We start from the raw sequence: 15258 nt of genomic DNA, 5'->3' as shown, positions 1-15258 counted from the left end.
GGCCTTTAAATGTAACTTGATATTAGAATGATCAGGAACAACTGCTTTGTTATTTGTAATATGTTTATTCAGTGTCCTGAAATCAACTGACAAAGAATATGAATTGTCAGCATTTTTGATAGGCCAAATACAGTTATTTACTACTGATTGTGTTTTCTTTAAAATGCCAAGTTGTACAAACTCTTGAATAATGGCAGAAAGTGGTCCTATTGATTCTCGTGGTAATTCATATTGAGTAAATGGTATGGGATCTTTACCCTCAATATTCAATTCTGTATCTTTGAAAGTTCCTATGTCATTTTTAAATTTTGACCACAAACTTGGAAAACGTTGTACCAATTCTTGTAAAGCATAATTACCATCAATATCAGGCCATTTTTGTGCTGTAGACATTTTAGAGTTGAACCAACATCACTGTATATAGAAGGATCCATTAACATTGATTTGGGCCTAGATGGATTCCTCCAAATAACTTTAGTCGGAATATCAATAATCCACTTTTGCTTATTGATAAAATCAATGCCAAGAATATTCTCGGTGGCATTACTATACCAAATATCAATGTTAGTTTTCACTAGCCCAGGTATTTCAAATGTTACATTAGGCACCTGTCTAGCAGTGGAATGACCTGTATTATTAAAACCTTTTATTTTACACATGGGTGAATTTGGTTTCACAGGTACGTTTTCTCTGGTCAGATTAATCTCAGATCCGCTGTCAATTAGGAATTTGATCTTTTTACCATTTAGTAATCCGTCTATAAAAGGCCTTCCATTGTCATCCAATACAATTGGAGCGACAAATTCTAACGATATCGGGGATGAATGTGGACGTGATTCTATTTTTGGAACTGGTAATAAACCATTTCTGTCAGTGACAGCCCTTCTCACCCTATTGTCAGAACAGTTGTTTCTAGTCAAAGTGTGGATTTGTTTAACTGATGAGGCATAAGGCAATTCAGTTAAACTTTCATCATTACACAACACAGCAGGTTGTACAAAAGCTGCATTTTCACTTTTTATTTCCATATTCTTTATTTGTGCTTCAAATTTAAACTTCCAACAATGGCGCCTGATATGACCTTGTTTATGACAGTGAAAACATGTGGTATCCTCATTATGACTCGCTTGCTTGCATCTGTCGTTGTCATTCTTACTGGGACCTGTAGTTCCTGGCATAACTGTAATCTGACTATTTTTGTCACTTTGAAGCGCAGCTACCTCATAATTGATATTGCTATTTTTCAATTTTCTTCGAATTTTGTCAATGAAACTTACTATATCATTCAAATTTTGTTTTTCCTCGGCTATGACAATGGTTACTGGGTCTAAATACGTGAATTTCTTTACAAAAGCTTTGATCATAGCTGAGTCTTCCTCATTTTCTACTCCAAATATAATTTTATATGCTTTGGAAAACTTGCTTTTAAATTCAAAAGGGTCTTCGTCAGCAGTAGTCTGCAGTAAGTCGAGCATTTCTACAGAAGGTACGTCTTCACCTGTTGAACATAACAGCAATTGTCGCAGTCTGTCTGTCGCGTCATTATGTTTTTTCTGATCTTTATCGTTAACAACAGAATTTTTAATTCGAGACATAAATTTAATTGGTAGCCACATCGGAAATAAATAATTTATGTCATGATCTGAAATCTGATGGCATTTGACATGCATTTCATATACTTCCATGTTGCTATAGATATCTTTATCTGGATCATAAGCAGGAATGTCTTTTAAAACTTTCATTAATTGATTATGTATTTGCAACTTAAGTTTTGCAGTTTTACATAACAATTCTTTATGTTTAATTTGTGTTTCGTCATCAGAGTCAATATCCGAACTTTCAGAGAAATCGGACAGACGTGGCTCTGATCTTGAATCACTCTGTTTGTCATCTGTGTTAATCATGGCAACCTGTTTACTGTCATTCTGCAGTCTTAACAAAAGATTTGTCTTTAAGGCAATTTGTTCCTCAAGATTCTCTACGTAATTACAGAAAATGTCACAATTTGGACAACTAGGAGCATCTTGAGACAAATTTTCGTGCTGTACAGTGCTACATTCTGTCTGTTTTAAGGTACAAGCTTTTTTAACAGGTAAATCAACATTCAAAATCATTTTGTTGAATATTCTTACTAAATTTAAGATGTTAGATATCTTTTTACGCTGTCTGTGCACAGTAAATCTAGATTTATCTATCTGAATATTGGCCTGTAAACATTCGTTATACATATAATGCCATAGCTGACTGTCTTCAGGATATAAAGAAACATCTTTAAATTCTAGCTTACTTTCATTAACTAAGTCATCAATAAATTCCATAATTGTTACTCACCGTAATCAGAAGATTTTCTCGTTTGACCCGGCTCAATCACTGGAAGTCTCGTCCAAGTCTGTTTAATCGCCTGTTCTGCTAGGTACTTTTCACCGTGTTTTTCCCAAAACTTGACAATCACAGAATCGTGCGTTTTTCCCCCTTAACAAGGTATGGGAAAAACCGTAGAAAAAACGTTCGGCGGTGGCTGGCTCGCCAAAATGTTGGATTTTTAGACACATACTGTATGTATGCTGATGTACCAATGATGTAACCCTTAGCTATATATTTAAAAGATAGTATAGCTTAAGAACATATGAATGTATAATCACTAAACTATATATGTATCAGTGTTAGAAACGTATACTAAATATACACAGAAAATACGTAATGTAATAGTAAGTCACTTCTAATAACCTTGACATAACTACCAAATACTTTTAACCAACTATCTCTAAATATAGTCTACTCAACTTTCAACTGGTATATACTATTTCAGCTTAACTTGTATATCTTTTGGTCTCAGCTATAATTGAAGAATAATAAATACTACCATTTGTCACAGACCACTTACATATATTAATATCAATTATGACTAATCATAAAAACCAAATATATTTTGCAAGCTTGCCATCAATATAAATGCCGAATCATAATTTAGATTTAACAACGGGACATTCTGGGTAGTCTGTCTCTCTCTGATATGAAGGATGGGACATTCTGGGTAGTCTGTCTCTCTCTGATAGGAAGGACGGGACATTCAGGGTAGTCTGTTTCAGTCTCTGATATGAAGGATGAGACATTTTGATTAGTCTGTCTCTCTCTGATTTGAAGGACAGGACATTCTGGGTAGTCTGTCTCTGATATGAAGGAAGAGACATTCTGGGTAGTCTGTCTCTCTCTCTGATTGGAAGGATGAGACATTCTGGGTAGTCTATCTCTCTCTGATATGGAGGATTGGATATTGTAGGTAGTCTGTCTCTCTCTGTTATGAAGGACGGGACATTCTGGGGAGTCTGTCTCTCTCTGATAGGAAGGACGGGGCATTCTGGATAGTCTGTCTCTCTGATATGAATGATGGGACATTCTGGTAGTCTGTCTCGGTCTCTGATAGGAAGGACGGGACATTCAGGGTAGTCTGTCTCAGTCTCTGATATGAACGATGAGACATTCTGGGTAGTCTGTCTCTCTCTCTCTGATATGAAGGACGGGACATTCTGGTTAGTCTGTCTTTCTCTGATTTGAAGGACGGGACATTCTAGGTAGTCTGTCTCTGATATGAAGGACAGGACATTCTGGGTAGTCTGTCTCTGATATGAAGGTCGAGACATTCTGGGGAGTCTGTCTCTGTCTGATAGGAAGGACGGGACATTCAGGGTAGTCTGTTTCAGTCTCTGATATGAAGGATGAGACATTTTGATTAGTCTGTCTCTCTCTGATTTGAAGGACAGGACATTCTGGGTAGTCTGTCTCTGATATGAAGGAAGAGACATTCTGGGTAGTCTGTCTCTCTCTGATTGGAAGGATGAGACATTCTGGGTAGTCTATCTCTCTCTGATATGGAGGATTGGATATTGTAGGTAGTCTGTCTCTCTCTGTTATGAAGGACGGGACATTCTGGGGAGTCTGTCTCTCTCTGATAGGAAAGACGGGGCATTCTGGATAGTCTGTCTCTCTGATATGAATGATGGGACATTCTGGTAGTCTGTCTCGGTCTCTGATAGGAAGGACGGGACATTCAGGGTAGTCTGTCTCAGTCTCTGATATGAACGATGAGACATTCTGGGTAGTCTGTCTCTCTCTCTCTGATATGAAGGACGGGACATTCTGGTTAGTCTGTCTTTCTCTGATTTGAAGGACGGGACATTCTAGGTAGTCTGTCTCTGATATGAAGGACAGGACATTCTGGGTAGTCTGTCTCTGATATGAAGGTCGAGACATTCTGGGTAGTCTGTCTCTCTCTCTGATTGGAAGGACGGGACATTCTGGGTAGTCTCTCTCTCTGATATGAAGGACGGGACATTCTGGATAGTCTCTCTCTCTCTGTTATGAAGGAGGGGACATTCTGGGTAGTCTGTCTCTCTCTGATAGGAAGGTCGGGACATTCTGGGTAGTCTGTCTCTCTCTGATAGGAAGGACGGGACGTTCTGGGTAGTCTGTCTCTCTCTGATAGGAAGGACAGGACATTCAGGGTAGTCTTTCTCTCTCCCTGATATGAAGGATGGGACATTCTGGGTAGTCTGTCTCTCTGATATGAAGGATGGGACATTCTGGGTAGTCTGTCTCGGTCTCTGATATGAAGGACGGGACATTCTGGGTAGTCTGTCTCTCTCTGATATGAAGGACGGGACATTCTGGGTAGTCTGTCTCTCTCTGATATGAAGGACGGGACTTTCTGGGTAGTCTGTCTCGGTCTCTGATAAGAAGGATGGGACATTCTGGGTAGTCTGTCTCTCTTGGATATGAAGGACGGGACATTCTGGGTTATTTGTCTCTCTCTCTGATATGAAAGATTGGACATTCTGGGTAGTCTGTCTCTCTCTCTGATAGGAAGGACGGAACATTCTGGGTAGTCTGTCTCTATGATATGAAGGACAGGACATTCTGGGTAGTCTTTCTCTCTCTGATAGGAAGGAAGGGACATTCTGGTTAGTCTGTCTCTCTGATAGGAAGGACTTGACATTCTTGGTAGTCTGTCTCTCTCTTTGATAGGAAGGACAGGACATTCTAGGTAGTCTGTCTCTATGATATGAAGGACGGGACATTCTGGGTAGTCTGCCTCTCTCTGATAGGAAGGACGGGACATTCTGGGTAGACTGTCTCTCTCTGATAGGAAGGATGAGACTTTCTGGCTAGTCTGTCTCAGTCTCTGATATGAAGGGCGGTACATTCTGTGTAGTCTTTCTCTCTCTGATATGAAGGACGGGACATTCTGGGTAGTCTGTTTCTGTCTCTGATATGAAGGATGGGACATTCTGGGTAGTCTGTCTCTCTCTGATAGGAAGGATGGGACATTCTGGGTAGTCTGTTTCTCTCTGATATGAAGGACGGGACATTCTGGGTAGTCTGTCTCTCTCTGATAGGAAGGATGGGACATTCTGGGTAGTCTGTTTCTCTCTGATATGAAGGATGGGACATTCTGGGTAGTCTGTCTCTCTCTGATATGAAGGTCGGACATTCTGGGTAGTCTGTCTCTCTTTGATATGAAGGGCGGTACATTCTGGGTAATCTGTCTCTCTCTAATAGGAAGGATGGGGCATTCTGGGTAGTCTGTCTCTTTCTCTGATAGGAAGGACGAGACATTCTGGGTAGTGTGTCTGATTTTGGAGGTTTCTGTTTTATTATGTATACCTTTGTTTTTATCTTGTGTTCTGTATCTTTAAGACTTTTCTATCTGTAATTAAGTAACTGTTTTAAACAGTTGGTTGCATAAGAGTTAGGTTTATTGTTTCTTACTTTTTTTTAGGTATTTTGTCACTTTACTGATATCCCTGTAAGGTAATACAATGCAGGAATGGTTATCAGGGGACATTTCTTGGGGCTGCAGTTCCTCTGAATTCCACAAGATGGTGATCTCATTTCTACTACCCAGACAGGACTCCTCTATGGAATACAGACAGGAAGTGATGTCAGGAACAGACAGGAAGTGATCTGGAATAAAGACACAAAGTTCTATGTGGTCTGAAGGAGATCGGAGAGCTTTGTGGACCTGGCAGTAGAGGAGGTAATTATTATACAGGATTTATGGCGCCAACAGTTTTCTCAGCACTTTACAATATAACGGGAGACAATACAGCAACAATACAGTTCAATACAAGAGGGATAGGAGGGCCTGATCTTGGGAGCTTACAATCTAAAAGGGAGGGGCTAGGGGTACAAAAGGTAGTAACTGTGGGGGATGGACTGGTAGGAGGAGTAGAAGATTCCATTATTAGTTGAGGGCGGGATAGACTTCCCTGAAGAGATCGGTTTTCAGAGATCACCTAAAAGTAGAGTAGGCGATAGTCTGATAAATTGTGTATTAGGTCTTGTGAGGAGCGGAGAGGACGGTTTGGGTGATATTTGGAGACAAGATTGGTGATGTAATTTGGGGCAGAGTTATAAATGGCTTTACATGTTATTGTTAATGTTTTGAATTATATCCATTGGGCAACGGGAAGCCAGTGGAGGGATATACAGAGGGGGGTGGAGGATACTGAATGGAGGCCAGTGGAGGGATTGGCAGAGAGGGGTGGAGGACAGTGAATGGAGGCCAGTGGAGGGATTGGCAGAGAGGGGTGGAGGACACTGAGTGGGGGCCAGTGAAGGGATTGGCATAGAGGGGTGGCAGATACAGAATGGATAGTAAGGTGGATGAGTCTGGCAGAAGCATTTATGATAGACTAAAGATGGGATAGCCTGCGATGAGGTCAGCCAATGAGGAGGGAGTTACAATAGTCAAGGCAAGATATAACAAGGGAGTGAATAAGTTGCTTAGTGGTTTCCGAGGTTAGGAATGGCGTATCTTGGAGATGTTGTCTTGGTGAAGTCTACAAGATTTGGACAGTGATTGGATTTGGGGTTGAAAGGACAGATGGGAGTCTAGGATTACACCTAGTACCCTGGCATGAGGGGAGGGACTGATGATTTTGTTATTGATCTTGATGGAGATGTCAGGGGAGGGGGCACGGGCTGGGGGGAATACTAAAAACTCAGTTTTGGAAAGATTGAGTTTGAGGAAGTGGAGTGACATCCATGCCGATATGTCGCTTAGTAGGTTAGTAATGTGAGAGGAGACTGAAGGGGTGAGGTGAGGAGGAGACTGAAGGGGTGAGGTGAGGAGTAGAAAGATAGATTTGTGTATCATTATCATAGAGATAGTACTTTAAGCCATGGGAGTTTATCAAGTGACCAAGGGAGGAGGTGTTGATGTAGAAGAGAAGTGGTCCAAGGACAGATTCTTTAGGCACCCCTATAGAAAGAGGGAGTGAAGAGGAGGAGGCAGCATTATAGGTAACGCTGAAGGAGCGCTGTGATAGGTAGGAGAAGAACCAGGAGAGAGCAGAGTCTCTGAGACTCAGAGAGTGGAGTTTTTTGAGGAGGAGAGGATGGTCACCCATATCAAAAGCTGCAGAGAGGTCAAGTAGTAAGAGTATGGAGTAGTGGCCATTGGTTGGGAGGAGTATGGAGTAGTGGCCAGTGGCTGGGATAAGTATGGAGTAGTGGCCATTGGTTGGGAGGAGTATGGAGTAGTGGCCAGTGGCTGGGATAAGTATGGAGTAGTGGCCATTGGTTGGGAGGAGTATGGAGTAGTGGCCAGTGGCTGGGATAAGTATGGAGTAGTGGCCATTGGTTGGGATGGGTACGGAGTAGTGGCCATTGGTTGAGATGGGTACAGAGTAGTGGCCATTGGTTAGGATGAGTACGGAGTAGTGGCCGTTGGTTGGGATAAGTACGGAGTAGTGGCCGTAGGTTGGGATGAGTACAGAGTAGTGGCCATCGGTTGGGATGAGTACGGAGTAGTGGCCATAGATTGGGATGAGTACGGAGTAGTGGCCATCGGTTGGGATGAGTATGGAGTAGTGGCCGTCGGCTGAGATGAGTACGGAGTAGTGGCCGTCGGCTTGGATGAGTACGGAGTAGTGGCCATCGGCTGGGATGAGTACGGAGTTGTGGCCGTCGGCTGGGATGAGTACGGAGTAGTGGCCGTCGGCTGGGATGAGTACGGAGTAGTGGCCGTCGGTTGGGATGAGTACGGAATAGTGGCCGTCGGTTGGGATGAGTACGGAGTAGTGGCCGTCGGTTGGGATGAGTACGGAGTAGTGGCCGTCGGTTGGGATGAGTACGGAGTAGTGGCCGTCGGTTGGGATGAGTACGGAGTAGTGGCCGTCGGTTGGGATGAGTACGGAGTAGTGGCCGTCGGTTGGGATGAGTACGGAGTAGTGGCCGTCGGTTGGGATTAGTACGGAGTAGTGGCCGTCGGTTGGGATGAGTACGGAGTAGTGGCCGTCGGTTGGGATGAGTACGGAGTAGTGGCCGTCGGTTGGGATGAGTACGGAGTAGTGGCCGTCGGTTGGGATGAGTACGGAGTAGTGGCCGTCGGTTGGGATGAGTACGGAGTAGTGGCCGTCGGTTGGGATTAGTACGGAGTAGTGGCCGTCGGTTGGGATGAGTACGGAGTAGTGGCCGTCGGTTGGGATGAGTACGGAGTAGTGGCCGTCGGTTGGGATGAGTACGGAGTAGTGGCCGTCGGTTGGGATGAGTACGGAGTAGTGGCCGTCGGTTGGGATGAGTACGGAGTAGTGGCCGTCGGTTGGGATGAGTACGGAGTAGTGGCCGTCGGTTGGGATGAGTACGGAGTAGTGGCCGTCGGTTGGGATGAGTACGGAGTAGTGGCCGTCGGTTGGGATGAGTACGGAGTAGTGGCCGTCGGTTGGGATGAGTACGGATTAGTGGCCGTCGGTTGGGATGAGTACGGATTAGTGGCCCTTGGTTGGGATGAGTACGGAGTAGTGGCCCTCGATTGGGATGAGTACGGATTAGTGGACCTCGGTTGGGATGAGTACGGATTAGTGGCCCTCGGTTGGGATGAGTACGGATTAGTGGCCCTCGGTTGGGATGAGTACGGATTAGTGGCCCTCGGTTGGGATGAGTACGGATTAGTGGCCCTCGGTTGGGATGAGTACGGATTAGTGGCCCTCGGTTGGGATGAGTACGGATTAGTGGCCCTCGGTTGGGATGAGTACGGATTAGTGGCCCTCGGTTTGGATGAGTACGGATTAGTGGCCATCGGTTTGGATTAGTATGGAGTAGTGGCCATTGGTTGGGATTATTATGGAGTAGTGGCCATTGGTTGGGATGAGTATGGAGTAGTGGCCATTGGTTGGGATGAGTATGGAGTAGTGGCCATTGGTTGGGATGAGTATGGTGTAGTGACCATTGGTTTTAGCAGTTAGTAGATCATTAGTGAGGTTTAGTAGGGCAGTTTCAGTGGAGTGTAGTGAGTGACAGCCAGACTGTAAAGGGTCGAGAAGGTTGTTGTCAGTGAGGTGGGAGCTCAGGCGATTGTAGACTAAGCGTTCTAGGAGTTTAGAGGTAAATGGCAGCAGGGAGATGGGTCTTATGTTGTTCAGGTTGATGGGGTCCAGGGAGGGCTTTTTAAGCATGGGAGTTATATGCACATGCTTTAGAGGGGAGGGGAAGGCACCAGGAGAGAGGGAAAGATTGAAGATGTGAGTGAGGGAGCATAGGATGGAAGAAGAGGGTGACTGTAGTAGTTGTGAGGGGACAGGATCCAGGGGGCAGGTGGTGAGACAGGCTTCTGAGAAAACCTTAGTGACCTCTTCGGTAGTAGCGAGGTCAGAAGAGGAAAGTGTTGAGGGAGGTTTAGTATAAGGAATGCTAAGTGGGATGGATGTCTGTGCAGTGGAGATGCCCCTACGAATTGCATCAATCTTGTTTTTGAAATGTTTTGAAATCTCATGAGCAGTGAGTGAGGTACTGGGTGGAGGTGGAGAAAGTAGAGAGTTAAAGGTAGAGAAGAGACAACGAGGACTAAATGAGAAGGTATTGATGAGAGGGACAAAGTCGTCTTGTTTGGCAGCATGGAGGGAGGAATTGTATGTGAAGAAAGCAGATTTATATCGGGTGAATGCTTGCTGAGATTTGGTTTTACGCCACAATCGCTCCAACGCACCACTATGTCACTTAAGATTTCTGGTGTCTTCAGTCTGCCAAGGTTGTAACGGTCGGGGCCAGATGCTTCATGTTGTTAGAGGAACAAGTCAGTCTAATGTGGATGAAAGTGAACTGTTATAGAAAGCAGTGGCCAGGTCAGGGCAGGACAGGGGAGAGATTCTGTCATAGAGTTGGTCAGTTGCAGAGTGGAAAGGAGCCGGGTTCAAGTTGTGAAGGTTTCTGCAGGTAATTGTTGGCTGCTTGGAGGGATAGGTGTTTGAAGACGAGGAGACTGTGAAGGTGATGAGATTGTGATCAGAGAGAGGAAAGGAGGTGTTTGTGAGGTTGTAGGGAGTGCAAAGATGGGAGAAAACAAGGTCTAATGTATTCCCATCAGAGTGAGTGGAGGACGGTGTACATTGTGCTAATGCAAAAGATGAGGTTATGTTGAAGAGTTGGGATGTAGCCGGGTTGTTGACATTAATGGGGATGGTAAAATCTCTGAGGATGATAGCGGGTAGTTCAGAGGAGAGAAAGTATGGTAGCCAGGCGGCGAAATCATCAAGAAAGCGGGACACGGGTCCAGGAGGCCGATAGATCACTGCAATCCTCAGAGAGATCGGAGAAAACAGCCGGATGCTGTGAGTCTGGAAAGAAGAGAAGGATAGAGAGGGAGGGTTAGGGAGGACTTGAAAGGTACTCAGTGGTGATAGAAGCAAACCAACCACCTTTCTGACCACTGGGTCTGGGTGAGTGGGTCCAGAGGAGGCCTCCATAGGAGAGTGCTGTGGGGGAAGCAGAATCTGCTGCTTGGAGCCAGGTTTCTGTAATTGCTAGTAGGTTAAGGGAGCGGGAGTCAAAAAGGTCATGGACAGAGGTGAGATTATTACAGACGAGCGGGCATTCCAGAGCGCTTATGAAAAAGGGAGCCTGGTTTTTGGGAGCACAGGGACTGATATTAAATTGAGGGGATTGTGGCTATTCCATGGAAGAAAGAGGATGCCTGGTGTGGGGGTGAGATAGTGGAGGACCAGGGTTTGGGGAGATATCCCCAGAGGTTAGGAGAAGGATGGTGCCTGGTGTGGGGGTGAGATAGTGGAGGACCAGGGTTTGGGGAGATATCACCAGAGGTTAAGAGAAGGAGGATGCCCGATGTGGGGGTGAGATAGTGGAGGACCAGGGTTTGGGGAGATATCCCCAGAGGTTAGGAGAAGGAGGGTGCCCGGTGTGGGGGTGAGATAGTGGAGGTCAAGGGTTTGGGGAGATATCCCCAGAGGTTAGGAGAAGGAGGGTGCCCGGTGTGGTTGTGAGATAGTGGAGGTCCAGGGTTTGGGGAGATATCCCCAGAGGTTAGGAGAAGGAGGGTGCCCGGTGTGGGGGTGAGATAGTGGAGGACCAGGGTTTGGGGAGATATCACCAGAGGTTAGGAGAAGGAGGGTGCCCAGTGTGGGGGTGAGATAGTGGAGGACCAGGGTTTGGGGAGATATCCCCAGAGGTTAGGAGAAGGAGGGTGCCCGGTGTGGGGGTGAGATAGTGGAGGACCAGGGTTTGGGGAGATATCACCAGAGGTTAGGAGAAGGAGGGTGCCCGGTGTGGGGGTGAGATAGTGGAGGACCAGGGTTTGGGGAGATATCCCCAGAGGTTAGGAGAAGGAGGGTGCCTGGTGTGGGGGTGAGATAGTGGAGGACCAGGGTTTGGGGAGATATCCCCAGAGGTTAGGAGAAGGAGGGTGCCTGGTGTGGGGGTGAGATAGTGGAGGACCAGGGTTTGGGGAGATATCCCCAGAGGTTAGGAGAAGGAGGGTGCAGAAAGTAAGATGGGAGCAGGATGTACACGAGCGCACATGCCTTCCAGTCCTGGTATTTGGGTCAGCAGGAGAGTGAAGTATCAGCAGGAGGTGATGAGAGCAGTAGTAGGGAGATGGTAGCAGTGAGGGGGAGATGTACAAGTTTTGGGGTGGAGCAGAGGGGTAAAGAAGTGAGATTTTGAGAACGCAGGAAAGTAATATGAAAAGGAGGAGTAGAGGGGACATATGAAAGGTACACGGAGTGGCACTCAGACTTGTAGGAGATGTTTCCCGGGGTGTTTGCTTGCAGTCTGTCCAGCATGCAGGAGAGTTTCTTGATGTTTTATCTTCCTTCTACTTTAGTTCAACTTCTTCTTAGCACTTCATCAACGCAGCACTCACTCAAATGCAGCCCCCCATCAGTGACTGTGCCCCACCATCAGTGATCTCCCCCCATAAGCTGTTCTAAATTTATAGGGAGATGGCCAAATGAGCACTCATCTCCGCCCCAATTAGGAACTGATACAGATAACATGAATGGGGGGGGTTATTCTCAAACAGACCAGACACAGGCCATAGTCATAAACCGGTAATAAGATGTTATGTTCTATTTACACCCAGTAACCCCCCGTCATGTCTGTCCTCTTCCTCCATAGCCATGTCCATCCTCTTCCTCTATAGTCATGTCCGTCCTTTTCCTCCATAGTCCTGTCCGTCCTTTTCCTCCATAGTCATGTCTGTCCTCTTCCTCCATAGTCATGTCTGTCCTCTTCCTCCATAGTCATGTCCGTCCTCTTTCTCCATAGTCACTGTGACATCTTTTATCTCCAGCAGAGGATACACATCAATATTTAGAAGGACACAAGGATCTCTACAAGGACGTCATGATGGACAATCAGCCGCCCCTCACATCACCGGGTAAGAGGAGACTTTATTGTAAAGGAGAGAGCAGTACGGAGGATCCACCTAGATCCCCCATCATCTGATAAACACATAGAAACAATGGATTCAGTCAGTGTGTGTGTTTCCTACAGATGGATCCAGTCATGGGAACCCACCAGAGAGATGTCCCCGTCCTCTGGATTCCCGGGATTCCACACAGGAAGGTCACACCATCCCTCACCATCATCAGGTAGATGAGGAACAATCACTGATAGTATCATTAGGATCTGTACATTATCTGCATTGTTACCATTGATGGCATTTTATTATATCTTTCAGAGTGGAATCCTCGGGGATTATAATATTGTTGTTAAGGAAGAATTTAAAGAGGAGGATGAGGAGTATGGAGTGATGGAGGAGTTTTCAGAAGGACACAAGGATATGATGGAGCCACCTAATACCAGGAACCCACCAGAGAGATGTCCCCGTCCTCTGTATTCCCGGGATTCCACACAGGAAGGTCACACCATCCCTCCCCATCATCAGGTAGATGAGGAACAATCAATGATAGTATCATTAGGATCTTTACATTATAAAAAAATGTACAAAGCGAGTGCCATCCAGTCAGCAGCTAAGCACTGAAGGTAACCAACATAAACCTTACAATAGAATAAATAAAATAGTGCAGCGCTAAAATAATGATTCAGATGAAAGGGAGGTAAAAATAAACAATAAATAATAAAATTTTATGTAAATAAACAATATATGTGAACGCACTTAAAAAATTCAAATGGAGACTAGTTATCAGATTAGCACAAAGGTAACTAGATAAAACCTTTAAATGAACATAAAGTATATAAGTGCAGTACTCACAATTGATAAAATTAAATATGCGTAAAGATCATATAAATAAATAAATATGACATATAGTTCGTATCAGTGACTGAAAATATACAACTATAAGTATATGGGGCAAATAATTTGTGTCAGTGACTAGATAGAGCCCATATAGTCCCAAAAGCTTCAATTGGTGCTTGTGCTCGTGGAAACAGAAGAAATGCGCACTCACCAGACACACAATATTAGTGCGTGTTATATCATATCCTGGTGTCATCAAGGTAGTCATCTGAGCCAGTTGTGGAAAAAGGCTTCATCTCAAGGTGGATGGGTCCCAGGACTTTAAATGTTGATGATCCAGGGGTGTCCAGAGTTCCCCTTAAGGGATAGGTGGGTGCAGCTCACAAGGGTTAACTGGAGGCTCCCTCTCTGGAGGTAATGGACTGGTACTGGGTGTCGTCCCCGAATAAAGATGGCCACCGGAGCTCCATGATGCTCTGATGGCGTGACATCACGGCGTGACTTGGCTCCTCCTTACACGTTACGTGCACACGCACATCATCAGAGGAAGATACCATTGGCGCCATGACGTGACATAAGGCTTTAAATAGGCAGAATGGCGCATGCGTATCAAGCCGGCGACATTTTGCTGAAGCCTAAACAGATTGCTTACTCTCGTACGCTGATGCGCCATTTTACTAGAGGTTTTTTATATAGATAAAAAGAGTATGTACATTTGTTCGCTTATGCGGTATATTACCTTAAATTCTAAATGTCAAAAGAGTAGAATATAATAAAAACTCCTAATATATTGAAATATATTGGTGATGCAGGTGTGGTAATGCTTTATATGATTAGATAAACCATTTCAGATGTCAAAGGTATAGCACTTATATGAGTGTTGGAAGTGATTGCTGTTCATTAAATTTTATTGATCAACTGTTGTATATTAATATCGATAAAGGATATTAATAATTAATAAGTAAAAGAAGAAAAAAAATTGTATAACAATATCAGCAAAATCATAATAAAAAAATAATAAAGTCAAATAATGATACCATTAAAACACCTTTTGTATTCAAATAATAAAATAATTTAAATATATACTGGTGTCCATTATAGTAAAATTATAAATAATTATATAAAAAAAAATTTTTTAGAACAAGAAATGGACTTTAAAAGGATTTGGCAAAAGATCCGATGAGTGTTAACGAATGTACTAAGACTGAAATCACATATGATATGAATATAACCGTATTGTAAGAATAATACACAAGAATTAAAATATTTATGCTAAAAGTACACATTAAAGAATGTTCAAATGAAATTAACTATTATCGATAAAACAATTAACATCTAACTCAATATTGAGTCCTGCCGGGTGCAGGGTACCTAACTCGTAAATTTGTTTGGTCTCCAGTTGGGATACTGCCCGAGTCTTATATGTCCCTCTCCAGTGCGGGATGATAGTATCTATCCCTATGAACATAAGTGAGGAGGGATCTCTCTTCTGATATCACCTATAATGTAAGGAGAGGGAATGCTCCTTATATCCTTTTTTAATATTATAAATGTGCTCCGGAGACGGTCCCTCAACCTTCTCGTGGTACGACCCACATACTGTTTGGGGCATTCTAATAGATAGACTACATATTTCCTATTACAGCCGATGAATTTGTCTATATTATATGTCTTATTAGTTTGATTAGAAAGATATGTGGTTATTATTTTCTTTCTAGTATCATTAGGATCTGTACATTATCTGCATTGTTACCATTGATGGCATT

At 44.1% G+C, this 15258-nt stretch overlaps 2 protein-coding genes across 2 annotated transcripts in view; both read left to right on the top strand.

The window, feature by feature from the left end:
• LOC149450582 (uncharacterized) overlaps positions 1 to 15258 on the top strand; it is a 122624-nt gene that overhangs the window by 102468 nt on the left and 4898 nt on the right. The gene's annotated exons all lie outside the window — the stretch shown is intronic.
• Positions 658 to 13276, top strand: LOC149450583 (uncharacterized). The gene is made up of 3 exons (XM_089691695.1): positions 658 to 679; positions 12787 to 12884; positions 12974 to 13276. The coding sequence occupies exons 1-3, from the start codon at positions 658 to 660 to the stop codon at positions 13274 to 13276; spliced, it is 423 nt and encodes a 140-aa protein (XP_089547821.1).

This window comes from Staurois parvus, unplaced genomic scaffold (assembly GCF_062004578.1).
Source record: "Staurois parvus isolate SC_StPar_1 unplaced genomic scaffold, SC_StPar_1.0 ptg000570l, whole genome shotgun sequence".
Taxonomy (NCBI): Eukaryota; Metazoa; Chordata; class Amphibia; order Anura; family Ranidae; genus Staurois; species Staurois parvus.
Note: the sequence above shows the minus strand (reverse complement) of the source record. Positions and strands in the feature narration are given on the sequence as shown.

Excerpts from the sequence above, each read along its gene's own strand:
- LOC149450583 (XM_089691695.1), top strand. The coding sequence starts at position 658 with ATGGGTGAATTTGGTTTCACAG. Across the intron at positions 680-12,786 it reads GGGTGAATTTGGTTTCACAG|ATGGATCCAGTCATGGGAAC; the intron begins GTACGTTTTCTC and ends TGTTTCCTACAG. Across the intron at positions 12,885-12,973 it reads CCATCCCTCACCATCATCAG|AGTGGAATCCTCGGGGATTA; the intron begins GTAGATGAGGAA and ends TATATCTTTCAG.